Source organism: Heloderma suspectum, chromosome 1 (assembly GCF_057233095.1).
Source record: "Heloderma suspectum isolate Gila_16-S chromosome 1, 16-S_ref, whole genome shotgun sequence".
In the NCBI taxonomy this organism is placed as follows: Eukaryota; Metazoa; Chordata; class Lepidosauria; order Squamata; family Helodermatidae; genus Heloderma; species Heloderma suspectum.
Genome location: NC_139458.1, coordinates 142,074,581 through 142,094,861, shown reverse-complemented (window position 1 = coordinate 142,094,861; position 20,281 = coordinate 142,074,581). Strand labels below are relative to the sequence as shown.

At 46.8% G+C, this 20,281-nt stretch overlaps 1 protein-coding gene across 2 annotated transcripts in view; it reads left to right on the top strand.

Annotated features, from left to right (window-relative positions):
• SPEG (striated muscle enriched protein kinase) overlaps positions 1-20,281 on the top strand; it is a 139,941-nt gene that overhangs the window by 52,799 nt on the left and 66,861 nt on the right. The window contains exons 2-4 of one of the 2 annotated variants that reach the window (XM_084804890.1): positions 1,895-1,984; positions 9,301-9,475; positions 15,485-16,881. In XM_084804890.1, the coding sequence (XP_084661016.1) occupies positions 1,895-1,984; positions 9,301-9,475; positions 15,485-16,881 (1,662 nt within the window). Of the gene's footprint in view, positions 1-1,894; positions 1,985-9,300; positions 9,644-15,484; positions 16,882-20,281 lie in introns of both variants that reach the window. The other variant, XM_084804882.1, reaches the window with a different exon arrangement.

Here is a 20,281-nt window from a genome sequence, read left to right as displayed (position 1 = left end):
CAGTATATGTTTTCCCCCAAGCACCTGGTCAGCACAAAGTATATAGATGCTGGGGGTGGGGGGAATTATTGAGGGTTGAAACCTGTACTGCACTGCACTGGTTTTGCAAGGCCTCCAATAATCTATTTACTTGTAAACAATAGAGTCAACATTGTTTGCCATCTGGTGCCTTTCTGTGAACATGGTGGACTCTGGGCCTTGGTTTTGAACATATTTCAAAATGTGTGTGTGTGTGTGTGTGTGTACTGTAAAAGCAAATGAAAGGCCCACATTGACAATTACAGAGCCTAGTGCCTGAGGTGCTTCCAGCCAGAGGGCTCCTTGCACTACTGATCAGAAGGCATGGTGCAGCTATTTCATTTCCCCCTCCTTAATGGATTTTTTGTGGTAAGAAAAAAGCTGGAAGGAGCGATGGAAAAACACGGGAGTGTTACCAGTAAGAGATGACATTGTCTGGACCCCCCAGAAAATTCTGTAATTGAGGCAGGGCAATTGTACAGTTACCCATTCTGGAAGCACCCTTGGACCCTCCTCAGCTGAGCCCAAGTGGTGGTACAACAGCAACTGTGTGGGAATGTGTGTCTGATGCTATTTTGCATGGCATTTTGTTTTCAAGAAGCAGTGTCTTCCCTCCCTCTGTCCAATCCTTTATTAAAAACATATGAAAAATACAAAGAATCCTCATAACAAAGAATATAGAAAATGGTTGACAATACCAAAAAGCTCTTTTATACAAATTGGCCTTCACATTGTACCTTCTCTTCATAACATCAATAAAAGGAAATCATTTAGCCCAAAAGGCCTCTGAACGCTATCTGCCATCCCTTAATTACACATATTCCATAAGCTTTGACATTCTGTCAGCTTCCTCCAGTTTAGCCCCAGCCATTGCTTTAGTGAGGGAGGGGAAGGTTCACACGTTGTTGTTGTTGCCATCAACATTTTAGCTGCCGTTCCCAGATTCTGGAGTAGCTCTTGATGTGCTTGTCAAATTGACTCATCAAAAAATCCAAGCAATGCTGGAGGATTAAGAATGATATGGTAATTTAATATGAAATACATCACATTTAAGAATTTTAGCCCCAGATAACTTTATCTTTGGGCAATTGGCCATATGTGAAAAGTCAGTTTTAGGCTGCAAGCATTTCCAGCATTTATTGGTTTTTCTAGGTATGTTTTGTTTAGATGATAGGGGGTTTAATACCATTGTTTCAGAACCTTGTGGTGATTTTCCTTTACATTCTGACATGGTCAAAAAAGCAGGGCCTTTCATACATATTATATGCTATATACTATCTAAAATGGATGTCTTCAATATCTTTTCTCCGGCTTTTTATTCATTCATTCATTCATTCATTCATTCATTCAGTTTATGAGTTTTCCTATAGCTGAAGCTCTCAGAGCGACCTACATAATAAAAGAAAATGTAATAAGCAAGAAGCAGTTTCCAAGAAGTGTGACTTATTCTAGGCTTGCCTGTTCAGACACCCAGCTATCTATGCTGGCTGAAAACCCTGGTATTTCTCTAACCCAAATGCTCAAAACCCAATATTGGTTCCCTAAAAGTGGTTTAATAATCTTGCAATCAGAAAGTGTGGTGAAATATAAGAGTTCTTCTGATTTGCCTCCTGTACCTCTCAAATCAGTGGTTCTCTTACTTCCAAGCATATCTGCACAACTGGGAACTTTTCTCCTCTCCTTCTCGTTGTTGTTGTTGTTTTTAATACTGAGAGCTGAATTTTCAAGATCTTACCAAGGACTTGTGGGTCACATGGAGTCTGTTTGTGGCTCTTCCATTCAGTCATGATAAATGGGGCTGAGCACCTACGGTGAATGTGTGGACTGACCTATCTAGCAAGGTCCCCTCCTCACCTTGTTCTTTCTCTTGCTATAGACTCGGAGACGGGAGAAGATGACGCCAGCAGCACTCAGGTGACCCAACGCAGCCAGCTCCAGGATGAGACAACCTATAGCTCCCCTACAGGTGAGCAGAAGCCAGGGAGGGGATAGATTTGGCAAAGTATGGTGAGCAGAGTTGACACAAAACTCATGTTTTAACCTGAAGACATTCCTGCTGGTGTCCCAGACCTCCTGCCTCATAATGCCCTCATAATCCCAGCCTCCCTATTATCCTCCACTTGGGTTTATGTGGGACAGGTGGTATGTCACACATAGCATCACACAGTTCCTGATCTGGTTGTGAGAGGCCAAACTCTTGAGTGTTCACTTCTGCTGTCTTGGATCTTTGGCTTAAAACAGCTTTCCCCAACCTGGTGCCCTCCAACTGTGTTGGACTACAAGGAATTCCGGGAGTTGTAGTTCAACACTTCAGGAGGGCACCAGGTTAGGATAGGCTGGCCTAAAACCTTTCTCTCAGATTCCTGGGAGACCGAATGCAAATTGCAGCTTATGTACATTAATACGTACGCAAGTATGCCACGCTGTTTTGATTCCACCACCATGAAAAAGGGTGGACAAATTCTATGAGCAGGGGCTATTCTTGCCCCTGGGGGTCCAGCACTCTTAGAGCTCTCTCTCTCTTCAGTCTGCCCATTTCCTGTTGCTGGCACCTACCACTGAAGCATGAGAATTACTGCTCCCTGGAGACCCAGCTAGCTTGAAAGCACCTTCTCCTGGAAGCAGGGCACATATTAACTGATGCAGAACATTAACTTAATAAAGAGGGCTACTTTATATTGGGGAAAGACCCAGCAAAGCATAAAGGTCATTAGATACTATAGAAATGAAGCTGAAAAATCACAGCCTTGAATGATTGCCTACCCACGTTAAGTCCCTGCAGTACACAGTTGTCAGGGTGGACACTGAGCCCATAGAATCCCAGAGTAGTTCTGATTCTGAGGAAGAGCAGTCGCTCCTGGGAGAGGAGCGCGCCCCTTTTTCCCAGGGCCCGCAGCTGACAGAGATTCCTCCCACCCACATTCCTAGATTAGAAAGCAGTCCAGGGAGTGACCCAGCACCAATAGCAGACTGGTTAGATGCGCGGCGCAGACGCAGAGAGCGGCGCCAAATGGAGAGCGCGAAAAGGAGGCGTAGCGCCCGGTTGGCGCTCAAAGAACGGTTGCGCCCAGAGGATCCAAGGAAAAAGGGGAGGGATTCTCCCTAGTCCTTATATTCAGGGGTCTGCCAGTAATTGCTTTTCAAACGGGGACCAACTGTTCTAACTTAGGGCATAGGGATGCTGCTGCTCAGATCTAGTTGCTACCTGTAGAGCTGTTAAGTTGTAAAAGAAGAATAAAGCTTTGAAAAGAATCCCTTTGTCTGTGCCTGGACTTAGCTACTGAATTAGACTGAGAGCCCTCCAAGGAGCCCTTGACAACAGTCACTTCAAACAGCTCTCAATACACCCTTCCCAGAATGACAAGGTAAAAGGGGGAAGAGAGTGCTAGGAAGATCACACGTCCTAGTCAGTGATTAATTTTAAACAGGGGCCGTATTGTGAATTGAGCAAGGCACAGAATATTTAATGCAACCTGGGGCGTTGTCAGGAATGAATCTGAGCATGTGGAGATGTCTGGCAGCTCAGATTCAGAATCAGAATGGGAACAGCCAGAACAGAGGGAGGCAACCTCCCCAGTGAACCCAGATATGGCGAGACTTTCTTCCCAGGACCTTGACACACAGATGGCACAGGCTGAACGGCTCCCCCATTCCTCCTCCATGTGAATGCAAGTTGGGGGGGGCAAGGGCGTGACTTGAGGGACACGAGAGTCTGTCATAGAGTGAAGCAGAAGTTAGGGGCAGAGCTAAGACTCTTCGCCAGGTTGTCCACTTGTGATAGCCAATGTAGGAAGGAACCACCCTAAGGGAGGGGCACCCTGCAAAGCTAGTCTGGCGTTGAAGTTCTTGCCCAGACTGCTGTAACCTTTCCTAACTTCCACTTCATATCCTCTATTGATATTTATAGATGTGTGGATTAGCTGGTTCATTGCAGTCTGAGTTTCCCAGAATTTGCATTTGTAATGAATGAAGTTAGTTGTACGTTACTACAACTAAGTAGTTGTACGTTAGTTGTATTGGTTAACTACATTAACCAATAAAGTAGTGTTAGCCTGGAGCTTTGTTTCCTGGAGTGTGTTAACTGCAAGGGAAGAGGATGGAGGAACGTGACAGGCATAAGCACAGAAGTACCTACAAAAGACCGGCCTTTACTTCTTTTATATGTAAAACCAGGGGGGAGGGAACCTGGACCCCAATTCCCATCTGACCCAGCCAGCATGGTCATGGGTAATGGGAGCAGTAGTTCAGCAACATCTGGAGGGCCATTGGTTCTCCACCCCTGCTGCAAAAGGCCATGTACATTGGGGTTATACATAATAATCCTCACATATCTGTTTAAAAAAAACACCCCACAAAGCCCAGTTTCCAAAATTCTATCACATTCTAGCACAGGTGTGAGCAATGTGTGGCCTCCAGATGTTGTTGAACTACAACTCCCATTATCCTTCACTATTGGCTGTCCTGGCTAGGGCTGATGGGAGTTTCAGTCCAACAACATCTGGAGGGCCACAAGTTGCCCATCTGTGTTCTAGCATGACCGGATAACAGCACTCAGAATGGAGCAATGCCGATGGAGGGACAAGTCTATGCAGGCAGTAGCAGCCTTGACTCTCCATGGGCGAAGTCAATGGTTCAGTGTCAGGGGTCTGGTTTAGCCACCACTTCATTGTTTCCCTGAGTACACCCACAAAAAGTGTACAGCAGTGCATCTGTAGATGCTGTGGTTGTGGGAGCAGAACCTGCCCCTTTCCCCTGATATTGTGTGATCCAACACCAAAGAAGAGGCCTTAATGAACAGAGGTGGTATGACATACTGGGGAAAAAGTGTATGCTCGGACCCAAGCAATAACCTCACTAGATGGTTTTAATCAAACGGAAGGACCATAGCTCAGTGGCAGAACATGTGCCTTTGCATGTTTCAATCCGTTTCAATCCCTGGGTATCTCAATTGAAAGGATCAGGTAGCAGGTGATGCTAAAGACTTCCTGCCTGAGAATCTGGAGAGGTGCTGCTGCCAGTCACAGTAGACACTACTACGCTAGATAGATAATTAGTCTGACTTGATATAAGGTGACTTCCTGTGTTCCTATTTGTACCCAGGAATTCCAAAGTCTGCACTAAGAAAACCTGAATTCTGTAACCTGAATAAATTACATCAAATAGATATTTGCCTATTTTTCTTATTTTCCATAATTTATTGTGCCATTTCTATCATTTTGCATAATTTATTCTTGCTTTGCTTGTCATGGAGAAGGGCGATGAGCTATGTTGGGCACTGAAGCCCTGCTCCCAACCACTGGAAATCTTATTCAGCCAACTCTCTGGCTTCTGAGAATTCAGTAGGCGTTGCCCACACACTTACAAGTATAAACTCACAGCCATAAGGGCTACACATTTGATTTTAAAAATTATGTTACTAGTTCTTTATTAAAATAAATAAATAACATTGGGTATTTTATTCTGCTATGTTTTATTGGCCTGGTTTGCACATAAAGACAACCCAGACTATAGGTTGAGTATGGGTTGTTGAATTGTGGGTTGTCGTTACATGCGAACCCAGCACTATTGTTTAAATGTGGATTGTTAACCACAAACAACCCAGGATGAGAACCCATGCTTTATTGTTGGGTTGTGAACTCTGGGTTGTTCATGGTTAGCAACTCATAGTTAAACCATAGTGCAGGGTTTGCATGTAATGACAACCCACAATTCAACAACAATCCACAATTCAATAACAATCCATAGGGTTGTCATTATATGCGTGAACCAGGTCTTGGGCAAGCCCCACTCTGAGACATGAGAGAAATAGTGACCTATCTTACAGGTTCATTGGGAGGACAAGCAAAGCAATGACTGCAATGCATTCTGCATGTTAAAAAGAGCTATATATATATAAAGCAGAAAGAGAAAATACAAGCACATATAATCAGAGACACAATCCTCCAAATTTGGGAAGGGATGGGGGGAAGAGATATTTTGTCACCAGACATTCTCCCTCCCCCAGCCCCCGCTCAAGTACTTAATAGTTTTGGGTTTTGGACAGCAAGAGAACTGGGGGATTATTCTGTATGGTTTGCGAGTGGTTTGGAAAAAATTGAAGACTATATTTTCCAGGGAGTTCTTCTTTCATTTGCCCAACTGGTAGACAGAAATGTGAACCTGCAAATTCCATTTTTCCATTATTTGCAAATTAGGAGTTATGTTCAAGAAGCATCTAGGAGGATAGACCTGGCTAGTGCTTATACTTCTTTTGAAGTTATTGAGCTTGAACATACAGAAAATATTATTGTCGGAGGGGGCAATCCTATGACCCCTAGATAGCATCGAGGGGTCATAGGCTACTTTGGATTCCTAGATCCAAGATCAGAGACAGCACTCCAACCTTGGAGGAGGGAATTGGAGCTCCGACCCCCCTCCCCCTCGCAGCCATTGTGGAAAGAACCACACCGGCGGCTCTCCGAGGTCAGGAAGCTGACCTCGGAAAGGGGCTAATGGGTGTGTTTTGATGGGCAGGGAGGAGTGGAGACTGGAGAGGTTAAGATATGAGTTATCCTGAAGGCTCTCCAGCCTCCTTCCCCTCTGAATCACCCCAGCTAGAAGGGCAAAAATGCCTGTCTAGAAAAAATGTAATGTGTGAGGATGGGGAGGTGAAGACTGCCTCCACTGCTCCTCCCGCCCTGCACAGGATACTCGTAAGCTTCCGAGTTTGGGGGCTTATGATCATAATAGGATTGCACCCTAAAGTAGTTAAAATATTAATATATATGCTAATAGAACAGAAGTAATTAAACACATGTGGGAATAATTTAATATAACAATTTCAGAAGAACAATGGAAGTGCGTTCAAAAATTTGTAGGAATGTATTAGATGTGACTTCTAGCGAAAACCTCTATAAAATAATATATAGAGAGAGCTTCGGCTATTGGGCGGTATAGAAACAAACAAACCAACAAACAGATATAAATATATGTCGTATTACACACTGGCTCAGATGGCTAGGATATTTTCAGCAGTAACAGATATGTGCTGGAGGTGTAATGGTAGGGAGACTTTTGCCCATATATGGTGGTATTGTAATCTGGCTAGGGAATATTGGAAGAAGATAATAAACTGCATCAGAGAAATTACAGGCTCTGAGTTACAATTAACCCCAACAACTATACTCCAGTGTGATATTAAAGATCATATCCCTAGAGATTAATTGTTGTTGGTGAGTAATATGTTAATGGCTCCAAGCATCCCCTTAGCAAAAGCTTGGTGAACAGCATATATACCATTTCTGGTACAGTAGAAAAAGAAGATTTGGACTGTCATGGTGATGAATAAAATAACATCTTGTAAGTTGCTATTCAAGGGAAGAATGACTTCCATCCAGTCTTTCCAAAGAAGTTAGATACCATTTATCAATTATTGGAATAGGCTTAGACTAGATGACCTAGGCCCCATCTACATGAGCCTTTTACTCCAGCGTGGCTGCGAGTTGAGATACCTTGTGACAGATGACGCAGTCACCACTTCACAGCCATCCGTGGTTTTCTCCTGGAAAATGCGGATTTCCAAGGAGGTGTTTTGCTGTGATGTTTTTCATTTGTTGCGGGTTTCCCGCAGTTGCGAACTGTCTGTCCCTTCCTCAAACCGACTTTGCATTTTGCAGTGGACGTGTTGTGGGTGTGCGTAGTGCCTGTGTCACTCTGTGATGCCCCTTTACTCCCCCCGTCCCTTCACAGCTGCGCAGTTACAGACACACAGAGAGGCATTTTCATTTATTTAATCACATTTTTGCAGCTTTGTAACTTCGCAGTGATTGCTTTTGGACTTGGTGCCCAATGTCCGGGGGGGGGGGCTTGGGGGAGGACCAGCTTCACTCCAGCCATCATTTTGGAGCAATGGGTAGGCACATACCACTCATGCGAACCATTGTGAGAGTCTCAGGCTGGGGAACTGACAAACAGATGGCGTGGAAATGAAGGAGCACAGAGCACCCACTTTTTACCTAATGAGGGACGGAAAGACACAACAGGACCCCTAAAATACAAAACAGACACTGAAGTGCCGCACCCCCCATGCTCAAGGGACCGCACAGACCCACATTGAAGTATAATGGCAAAAAAACGGGCACGGCAGAGTCTATTAGAGAAGCGCGCAGTAAATTGTGAGTGTATCCCAGCAGAAGCTAATTGAAAGCTGAAATGCTGCGCAGTTGTGACGGAGTGAAGGGTGAAAGCGGTGCCATGTAGACGGGGCCCTAGTAACCTTGGATATATATGTGTGTGTTAAGTTGAAGTATTGTAATTGGTTTGAATGACTGCACTGTGAAACAAAGTAACAAGTTATATACTAAAACTAAAGAGCTATATAAATATTCATTTATAGAACTATAATAAGAAATTATTATTTTTTCCTATTCCTGCTAGAAATGTCTGATGGTGTACATTGTGGAATTATACTTTCCTTCTGTTTGGTCAAATCATATTGGTAGATGGGTCCTTTAGTGACCAAACAGGCTCCCCCTGCCCCCGCTGCCCTGTTGTCCTTTCCAGCTGATGAGTCCCAGTTGAGAAAAAAATGCTTATTCTTAGCATCTAGGAGCATGACTTTACGCTTATACATGATATATGCAATGGCACTGCATGCCCCAAGAAACTGCTATTTTATAGCCACCTGAATTAAACAGCATCTACCAAAACCCAAAATATTACAGGCTTTTCTGAAGACAGGCTTGGAATGTGTCTCTGAGCTCTGGTGGCTCTACCAATCAGTGTAGTGCAATCTCAGCCCCAGGCCCTCACCTGCCCAGCCCTCTCAAGCCCTCTCAATCCTGGCCCCAGTCTGATGCAAGGGAAGGGGAAGTTCCGAGCAGTGGCATAGCGGAGCCAGGGCTCACAGGGACACAGCCCCGGCACTTTTTATCAGGGACACTGATGTCACCTGCTCCCCCCCCTCAGACTCCGAGCTTAGCTGCAGTCCTCACAGTAGCTGGGCAGAAAATGGATTTTCCCAGCAATAATGTATTTTCCTCAGTTGCGATGCAAAGTATTTTTGGGTGGCTTATTCTTGAATGGGTCATTAAAAACAATTAGCTTGATCAAGGACCTGTTCCTGAGATGAAAACTGCTGGAACTGGTTTGTTGATATGGATTAATACAGCGGCCTGCATTTTTGCTCTCTCCTTGGGGATGTGGCCCAGGGGACTGTCCTGATGAGTTCCTGCACTTACAAATTTACCACTACACCACTGGTTCCTGGCCCCCTCAATCAGTCTTTGTGCGTGTTTCTGGCAGGGGAGTCGGACACACTGGTGGATGCCTCCATGAAGACAACGCCGACTTCGGTGCCAGGCCTGTCCCAGACAGATGAGCACTCCAGTTGGTCAGGGAGCCAAGCCACGGTGTTGGAGAAGGATCCAGAGGCTGGGCCCACTGTGAGGGGACCCCACCTGCGCCCCGGCATTCCAAGGCAAGCACCTGCCGAGGCCCGGCACCTGGGGGTGGAGCCGCTGGTGCGGGCATCACGGGCGGAGCTGATTGGTGTGGCCCCGGGGTCCGAGGACAGCCTGTCTCTGGGGAGCGACCCCTACGGCAGTGCCTTCAGCCTGTACCGGGGCCGTGCCCTCTCCCTGCACGTGTAAGTAGCCGTGGGGCCGGGGAATGGGGTGCAGGGGCCATTGTGCTGGGACCATCATTTCCCTCTACCCCCAGCCATAACCACCCACAAACTCTCAGCCTCTCCGTCATTGATTCCAGTGCACCACTCGATCCCTCCTGAGCCCCTCCATCATAATCCTAATCCCTGATGTCATGGCACCTTCCATCCAAAGCCCCCACTGCACTCTCAGCCCTTTGAAGCCACCCACACTTATCCTGTCATTGCCTCTCCTCTGCTGCAGTCTCTTTCCTCCTTATCACTTCCACAGCCTCCTGCCATCACTCTCCTAGGCTGTTGCTATGAGGACTATAGGCTACTTGTACGTAGGTATCCCCTACTACCACCCACTAGGTTGCAGTCTCCCCTATCAGCAAAGGGAGCAGAATCACCACAGCTCCTCTCACTCTGGGGTTTGCTCCCTTTCTTCAGCCTGGAGCTGACTCCATGCCATATGGCAGAGGGAAACCTTCAGGGTCATGTAGTCCAGTCTAGGTATTGCATTGAGGACATGATCACGGACCCTCAGCACCAAACTCAGAGGGATGCCAGTGCATATGTTACAATATAAAGAGCCGTGGCACTCCCTTTTGATCTGAACGCAGGTGCAGTGGACTGTACTCTCCTAAGCCATGTGGCAGCAGTGGCAGGGGCTGGCAAAGAAATTGCCACAACCAAGTGAGTCATTTAAACCTTCCACATTCTGGCTCCCCCAAATCCAGATTTTCAATACATATTTTATGGGTGCAATCTAGCCAACGTTAAGCACTTCTGAGTTGCATTTATTTCATGGAAAGGGTTAACTGCATGCTTACATTTATCCCATTGAAACCAATGGGACTTAAAAGTGCCCTACTGTGATTAGATTGTGCTGTATGTAAGTTAGTCAAGCTGACACATGTTAGTCTGATAGGAAATTGCTATTTCATCTTGAAGTTTGATTTCACCCATGCAGACACAAGCCCTTCAGGATTGGTTTGGTGGAAGTAAAGCAGGGGCAGATGCAAGACAGCATGGGGCAGCCACTAGAACAGGGGTCACGAACCTGGTGCCCTCAAAATGTTTTGGACTACAGCTACCTTAATCCTTGACGGGTGGCTACGATGGTTTGGGTTCATGGGAGCTGTAATCTAAAACATCTGGAGGATGCCAGGTTAGCAGCCTCTGTCCTAATGGTTGCTCCATGCTGTCCTGCATCTGTCCCTACTTTTATCTCCACCAAACCAATCCTAGAAGATTTGGGTCTCTGTGTAGGTACACTACCCCTGCAACAGGTGGCAGTGATTCCCACAGGGCAGAGCTTTCCAAACTTTTCATGTTGGTGACACACTTTTTAGACATGCATCATTTCGTGACACGGTAATTCAGTTTTACTAGCAAACCGGAGGCTAAACTAACCCGTTATAAGAGATACAGACACATACATAAATTGTAATAATGAAATGTATGGGCGTAGAACATATCTCATGAAAACCTTTCATTTGTATTTTTAAAAATATATGATTTGTAAGATAATAACATACATTGTTGTCATTTATGAGTAACAGTATGTAAATAAGTGCAAGAAAATGTGAAAAATAAACAAAATTAACTAAAGTATTTATAATACATAGTAGGACACATAGGCCCAGGTAGGAGCTCAGCTGCAAAAACACATGAAGTAGAGAAGCAAAAGTCCAACAAAAATGGTGTAAATATATATGTCTCACTACAAGGCTATATTGCTGTAAATATTTGCAATGCCTATGTCCAGAGTCCAGTTCCAGCACTCTCCGGTGGTACACTGCTGGTGGGTGGTTAATCCACAATTACAACAGAGTAAAAATAAAAATAAATGGCAGAAATCAAATTATAAGTGCCATGTGGTGGGTGGCTTGCTGTTTGCCACATGGGGTTTGGGAGGGTGGCCTCCCTTCAGCCAGCAGCAGGTGGGTTGACTGGGTGACAGCCTGCAGCTGCGCTCGCCCGGGTGCTTGGGAGCACGCTGATTCTGAGGCTTCTGGCCTCCACTGAGCTCCGTTCCGACTGGACAAGATGGCGGACGGCCCGCTTGGTGCAGTCCCAGTCCCAGGCAGCGTTTCCACCCACGCGCTACTCTGGCCTGGCCGCGCAGGAGCGCGGTGCAGAAGTCCGTGAAGGGCACGCTCGAAATCTGCAGGGCCAGGGGCCGCTGCCACTTCGCGCCGGCATCAGCCAAGCTCCGCTCCCAGGGCGGCGCCTCCCCTCCCCTCTCTTCGCCCTGCGCCTCTACCTCGCTGTACTGCTCCAACACCGCCAATCATGTGCGTCCTATGTCAAGACGCCACATGATCCTAAAGCAGCTAATGTTAAAGCAACTAAGCCTTAGCTGCTTTAACATTAGCTGCTTTAGGAAGTTCTGGGGGAGGGGCCAAGGGAAGCAAACGCGAGTAAGGGAGCTCCGCGGTGCCCTTCCGCACAATTTTCTGCATTTTGCGTGACACACCTACACGCTGCCGCCGACACACTAATGTGTCGCGACACACAGTTTGGAAAGCTCTGCCATAGGGCCTTGCTCCAGAGTCCTACTACTCTGCTTGGCTCTTACAGGGTAAAGCAACAGGAAGAAATGGGAAAATAAGGACAGAAAACAAGGGTCCCACCCTTACAGGAGGCCTAGAAATAATTTTAGAGATGATAGATAGATAGATAGATAGATAGATAGATAGATAGATAGACAGACAGACCTTATTTCAAGGGGTCCTCAAACTAAGGCTTTATTCCCAACATTCACCTAGTATTAAAGAAATTCAGGCAGGTAAACCTGGAGACACACTGGGAAAAGATCAGAGACAACTAGATACCCCCCATCCATAAGGATTAAAGCAGGGTTCTTTTGCCTTCTTCCTTTTGCTCCCCCCCCAAATGAACACCTCCAGATCTCTGTGGTATGGTAAACTAGAAGCTAAACAACTGGTTTGAATTACCAACCCAAACCAGGAGTAACATCAGATTGTGAGCTTTTCTACACGAGGCTGTTAATTCACAGCATCCAGTTTCGGTTTGGTTGCAGAATTGAGATCCGAGCACCACACAAAGAGTGTTTCCTTTCCTGCTTTTCTGCTACATAACCTCTAGGTGACATTGTGGTATAGTGGAATAGTGCAAATACACAAATGAAATGAGTGGTTTCTTTTGCTTTCACAATTAAATACTGCATTTCCCTGCTCTAAAAAAAACTTGCCAAAAGAGCTCTTTAGACACAGAAGTGAAACTGGAAGGTCACAACATTGTCTAAAGAACCCATAAACAACTGTGAGTAGGGAATGATGAGTGCACAATAAATTCCTTGTGTAGAATAGTCCTCTCCCTATCATGAAACTACAAACATAGACCTATAGAAAAAGACACAGAAAAGATGTATTGCCCAAATCTAAGTTAGTAAAGGTTTGAAGAACAAAGTTCAGGCTCCTTAAGGTTATATAGAAATTTCATATCCCTGTGGATAGAATTTGCCACTGGTCTTTCCCCAGAAATAAGAATTACATTTCTTGCTTATTTCAAGCGACAGACTGAGTATTCACAGTCTTTGGTCAGTTGCTAATCAAGTAAAGGCCAAGAAGCACTCCCTTGACTTTTCTTTTAAAAGGAAACAAATGCAAAGGGGTATGGGACAGTGACTTGAGAAAATGTCTCTTTTAGCTAGTCCTTACGAGAGGGCACAGACTTGCTTTTTGTTGGTCTGGCAGGAAAGACTAGATCTCATGTGCTTTAGTTACAGGAGGATAGATCTCAGTTGAACATTAAGAGCAATTTCAATAGGAACAGGACTTAATTAAATCAGGTAGACAAGTCAAAACGAGAGACTATACATTCATTGTGGGGCAAGATATATATTGGGATTAGAAATACCCAAGATGTAACTGTTCATGGGCCTAAAGGAAAGTAATTAGGAGGCTAGCATGAACCTTGCCTTTGATGTAGACTGTTGCCAAGGAATGCTCCTATTGCATTTTTGAAAACTTCACTAAAGGAAAAGAGACTAGTTGCTGGTGATTAGGAATCTCACAGATGATGTGATGTGATGAACTCTTCTCTATAGTGGTGACACTTTGGTTATAGGCAAGGTTGCTTTATAATAGTTAACTATAGATATACAATTCCAGAAGTGTAGCAAGGTGGGGAGGCCAACATGTGAGTCCATAGGAAGGCATAAGAAGCTGTGCAGAGTGCCACAGCCCTTCCTCTATAGCCATATATAGATCCGCTCTAGCTTCTGAGCCATTAGCAGGCATGCCCACACATTTTTATTCTTTCTCCCCACCCCCTGCAATAATGGGAAACTCAACACCAGCAGTTCTTCTTTAAAATGAAAGCTGAGATGCATTGTGTTCTGAAAATGACAGCAAATCCCATGATGATTTGCAGAGGCAGTGAGGATATAGTAAGGAGGATCTGAGGGTGGATGGGCGGGTGCAGAGCTATGGTAGGACCGAGGCCCCTGTGGGAACTAGTGGCACTTAGAGACAATCCTGCACATGCCTCCTCTTCCTGAAGCTGCTTCTCCCCTTCTTATCCTCATGCTTATCATCAACACTGCCTGCTGTTAAAAAGTGAATGGAAGACTATGGTGTATGATTAAGCATGCACATGGACAATTGTCATTCTGTGCGTGCGTGTGCATATGTGTGTGCAGCTGAACACGTACACCCATTTCTTGTAAGGAACTGAGGGTGCTTCCAGATGAGGGTTTTATGATGCCATCACCTGACTCATTCACAGCAATTTGCCTGGCTGGGGGTGGGAGGTGGGGGGGTTTCCAGACAATGTCTTCTGCTTGTGACCTTCCATGTTTTCTCACCACTTCTTACATCCTTTTCCTTAACACAGAAAATCACTAAGGAGGAAAAAACAGGAACAACTACACAATGCCTTCTGGTTGCTAGTGCTAGGAGCCCTCTGACTGGAAGTGCCCTAAGTTGACACTGGAATGAGTGTGCATGTCTGTTTGTGTGTACAGTTGAGTTAATATTTGTGCCTGTAGGAAGAAGCATGTTTTGTCTACTGGATATAGCTCTATATTCTCCTCCCCTCTTCCTTGCGTTTGCATTTCTGGCTGCACTAGGGCCTCCCCCATGTCTCCCCACCCCCCTTCCCAGCCTGGCCTGTACTAATCTGAGATATCGCTGATATACAGCCTGATTGAATCCCACATTTCTTCCTTTGCCCTAGTGTGGCACGCTGGCACAACTCATTCAGCAGGTAAGACCAACAGTTGGATCTTGCCATAAAGAGTGGCTGTTTTTCCTGGATGTTGGGCAGAGAAACCCAACTGACCCATCGGGCTGATCTTGGAATCATAGAGTTGGAAGGGAACAAAAGCCCCTGTTATGAGGCAGGATTCATCAGCATGTCATTCAAACCACATTATGCTACAGCAGAGGGCAGGTGCATTGCAGAAAGCTCTATGGGGAGCAAACAGCTCCAGGAGACTCTCACACTGAGAAAGCCGCATTCTGTAGAAGGCAAAAACAAGCAAACATGCCCCTACCTGTACACACACCGCCCCCAGAGCCACAAGAAAATCTGACTTGGGAAACAATTCTCCCCTACACCAGGTCTTCAGATCAAGACAGGGAACTTGATGTGGGGTGTTCCTCCTCCTTCTAAAGGAAGTGAAGATTCGCCTTGCCCTTACTCTCTCTTACATGGGTAATTTAGCCCCAAGTGCCATTGTAAGCAGTTGTCCTCATGAACATAGTTTATTGTCCCTATAGCTATCTCCTCCCTTGTCACTCACCTCCCTGGACTTTTCAGGCTCTCCTGCCTTAGCAAACCTTGCCATCTCTTGTTTTCCAACTGCAGCAGCCTCCCCCATGGTGGGTACCGGAGGGATGATGCCAACAGCAGCGGCAAAACCAGCACTGATACCCTCCACCCACCTGCACAGAAACCTCCTCTTCAGCGCCCAGTGTCCCCCCGAGCAGGGCAGTGCCCAGTTCAGCCACCTGGGGCCAGCCGTGGCCCCACTCCACCTGTGGCTCCCCGTAGAAAATTGTTGATGCCCCCTGAATCCCAAGACACAGCCTCCGAGGAATTTGACGAGAAGTTGAAGCGTCCCAAGTCATCGGGCTACTCTCAGGCTGGCACAGGGGAGTCACGGCCCCAGACGCCACTGAGCGAGGCCTCCAGCCGCGTGTCTGTCCTCCGTCCCTCTCCCAAGCTGCCCAGGTCAGGTTCCAAGATCTTTGACAAGCTCAAGTTCTTTGAGGAGCGGCGGAAAAGTCTGGAGCAGAACGAAAACCCTTTTGTGGGCCATACGTGGCTACCCCTACGCAAGACACGCTCCTTTGATCAGCCTAGTTTCGATGACGCCAGTCCCTTCATCTCGGCTGCCTCTCACGAGGACCTACAAGAGGACACCCACTCAGAACTGGGAGGTGTGGCCTTCCGGCGCCGGGTCTTCCACCAGAAGGCGGCCTCCCTGGATGAGCGCGGCCACTTCTCTAGTCGCGTGCATGACCTGGAGCACAAGTTCACCGAGGAACTGGGCCGCATCAAGCGCACAGTGTCTCAGCAGCAGCTACGGCGATCTCAAGAATTGTTTAGCTCACCATCTCCACGTGCCCCCACCGAGCCCCCAGCCCCCAGGGTTCCCCCGCCAAGGAAGCTCAAGCCCCTCAAGGCACTGCCACTGGCCAAGAACGCTCACGGTGTGCAACAGCTGGTGTTGTCCAGTGTGGGACTTGTGGGGCCCAAAGATGAGCACGAGGGGACACAAAAGCTTCTGTTGAGGAGTGGAGCCACAGCTGATCAGATGGAAGAACTAAACCGAGGTCTGAAGGAAACGGAGCTGAATGGACAGGATCTGCGGCAGAAGGTGGAGCAGTGCCCGCTGTCCCATGCTGCCCCATTGGGACGGAGGGAGCTGCTGTGGACTGGGCCTCTGGAGAGTCATGACTGCATGGACAGAGGCTCTGCAAATGCAGCAAAAGCAAGCCACGAGTCAAAGGGTCCAAGTGAAGCCTTGCATGCCCGGAAACGGGAGTCTGGTCAGGATGGGCATTCCCTGCCCTGGGCCAAGGCAGAAGCAGGCACAGAAAGAAGCAGGGCAGCAGGAACCCAGGGTGCAAGCAGAGAGTTGGAGAGAAAGACTGGAAAAGTGTCAGAGAAAAAGGACAATGCATTGCAGTCTCAGGAAGGGAAGAGCGCACGGAGCAGAGGCAAAGGCCGCCGGACCCGTCGAACATCACCCGAACCAGGTATAGAATAAAGGCGTGTGCTACGGTGGTCCCACTAGGGAAGAACTTTATAAGGCCAGGCAGGAGCACTGTTCTGTGTACCTTGGGGAGAATTCCCCTCCCCACAAAGATGGAGAGGGGTCCCTGGTGCTCTTTTTTTCCAGCTAGGCGACACCCTTGAGATTCAGCCCAGGGCATCATGCTTGCCTGCCTGCCTAGGACTGGATGAGCTCAACAGGAAGGGTTGGTAAGTGCCGGGGCTTGGCCATGTTTTGACTGTTCTGTTCTGGCTGCTTCTCGAATTTCTGCCCACCTCATCAGTGCCTGAGATGTGATCTCTGTCAGGTCCTGCCTGGAAGAGTCACCTGTGCATGAGCTTGGCACTGGATGTGGGGAAACATGTAAGAGGTAGGGTGGGGAGCTATAATGACCCAAGCAGAGCTAGCAGACCAGGGTTCATGGTGGGGTGAACCTGGAAGCGCCAGGGAAACAGCAGGAAACGTTGGGAGGACTAAAGCCTGCATCAGAGGGAGGGGGTTGGGGGTCAGACAAGGTCCTTGGGAGCTGAGACAGATTTGTTCTTTTCGCCACCTCCTTCTTTGGGTATTCTCTACTGATTTGTGCTGCCTTCCTCTCTTTTTTTAGTTGCCAGTCTTAATCCTACTTATATTTAGGGATGTACAGACTGTGTAAAATCCGTTCCGCCTGTGTTTTGCAGATTGTCAGGTGCCTTTCATTCCGTCGTCCGCCCATCAACGGAATTGGACCCCCCCCCCGAATTTATGCAAATGCGTATTTGCACAAATCTGTATGTGCAAAAATGCGCAAATTCACCCCAAATGCACATTATCATACTTTAGCCTTCAGGGGAAAATGCTCATTTTTGGCTGGGTTTTTATTCTGCGTATTTTTCTATGACAAAATTTGTGCAAAACTCAGGAGTTACAAAAATGGTCTGCAAGTCTGCAGAATCCACCCAACAGGGGCAAAGGCAGTCCACTGCGGATCAGATTCATGAAAATCTGAACTCATTTGGTGCTGTTGTGGATTTCTCCAACATCCCTACTTGAATTTTATGCCATTTGCATCACAGTTGTTTATTGTGAAAGGATAAACAGAGCTTTGGTGGCATGGCCCTTAGTTTTCCTCCCTGAGAGAGGATGAAAAGGCTTGTGTCATACTGGGCTACCCTGATACTGTGTATTGATAAAGCTTAAGTCCTGGTAAGTGTGTTGCTGTGACCCCTAGCTAGGGTTACCAAATCAGGATTTAAAATACAGAGGACACCTTTTAAGGGAGCAATCCTATGGCCGCAAGACAGCAGCTAGATGGCCATAGGATATCTGGTTTTCCGGGAATCAACCTCAGAGCCCACACTCTGTGGTTGGTTCCCGGAGAACTGACCTCCCCCCATGTCTGCGCTGCCTTGGAGGCAGCGTGGAACAGCCCCATTCTCCATGCTTGCAAGAGGAGCGTGGTGCGGCTGAAAAGGGGTGTTCTGAGGGGGCGTTCTGGGGCAGGGAGGGTGGAAATGCCTGTACGACAGATCCAATGTGTCGTACAGCAGCCTCCTCCTACACTTAGTCCTCCTGCAGCTGGACAGCCACAATCGGCTGACTAGCCGAACATGCAGGGCAGGAGAAGTGTGGAGGGAACGATCCCCTCCGTGCTTCTCCTGCCCTGCATTGGATAGGTGGTCGCCTCTGAGTTCGGAGGTGGCCGTGTATCTGAATAGGATTGTGCCTTTAATCTATTATATTCTCTGAAGCTGTGATGTTCCAGGAAAAGGGACCTCTGGCAAGGCAACACCCAGAATCGGAGTTACATTCTCCAGCTGTATCTTCAAAGCAATGATGAATGTTTATGTCTACAAAAGGAGTGTGTGGATCACTCCTGAGGAAATATGGCCGTATGCTCACCAGTCCATTGCCATCTTGTGAATATTTCCCACACTTTCACACATTATGATGTCAATCTTGGGAGCTCTCATGTTGGGCTAATCCCAACACCAATAAATAAATGAGTGCGTCCTTTATTATTTTGTGGATGGAGACCATACACAGCTGATCTTGGGACTTTTTTGAAGCTGCTGAGATACTTACTAAGGTTTGACGGCACACAGTAACTCAGTTTCTTTCTTTCTATTCAGCCACCCACACACATCTGTTCTCTCTCTCTCTTTCTGTCACACACACACACACACACACTGCGCACACACATTGTCAGAGACAATGGTTTGTGTGTTGGGGGGGGAGACAGCACCCCAAATGGTAATAGGACCAGATCCCCAAGGTCAGAAGGGAGCAACCCATCAGCCAGGTGGGGACCAGAGGCAAACCAGAAGTTTAAGGTAGGCAAATGGTCAGGGTGCAGAGGTAGCCAGGGCCAGAGGAAATGGGCCACAGGTAAGTGGCATTGTTCAAGACAGGCAAACTGTCAGGCTCCAGAGAGAGGCCAGTGGTACAGTTAAGAAATGAAAGACTCTGGACTTCATGGTTTTATGGGCGAAGGGGGGGCTCTTTACATGGCAATGTGGATTACTGCTACTCTGACTTATCTACCGCCCACTCCTTCTGTTCACTTAAAGCTCACACATTTTATCCTTCTCTGTCTCTTATAAACACAACAAATTCCCATGCTCCCAACCTGAAGTGTGAAAAGGTACTTGAAAGAACTGATCTAGTTGGATCAGTATGTTTCTCACACAGACCCAGTCCTGGCTTAACTTTTAACATGAAGAAACCAGAGTAAGTTAACCAGTTTTCACACTGGCATCTTACCTGAAATAGTCACTGAACTCAAGAAAAACAACAACCAACTTTTATAAGTGATTTTTAAGAATAGTTGCCAGGCTTGGAAGTTAGAGTTTTAGCCAATCAAACACAATTTGTTTAGGTTTCAGATTAGACAGATAAGGTAAGTTGCTGAAGAAAAGTGATTGATTAGCTCTTAACAGGAAATGTCTAGGGAGTGTCTGACCTAACAGCAGAATACAATGGATGTGGAATCTATCTGTGCTAAGCACATGCAGTTAAAAACAGATTACTCAGTCTGGTTGGCAGTATCTGTCATCCTTGTAGCTTTCCATAAAATGAAGGGACATATGCAGGCACAGCCCTCTCATTAATGGGAGAGAATGTAACAGTTTCAAAAATAGGACTTTAATAGGACCATTTCTGATCATGCCTAATGTGTGTAGCAATGTTATAGGCAAAGATGAGGGTCCCCAAGTAGCTGGCGAATACAAGACATGATGCAATGTGTACAACAACTAATTGGTTCACAGCTCCCTGTGGTTACATGTAACTTAACAGGGAATGGTAACCGCCTAATGGCTCACCTAGATTTTGTGAAACGAATTTCAGTGTACAAACAGCTGCTGGGTCAAGAGTGACAAGACCTGTTCTTTGGTCTAGTGAAG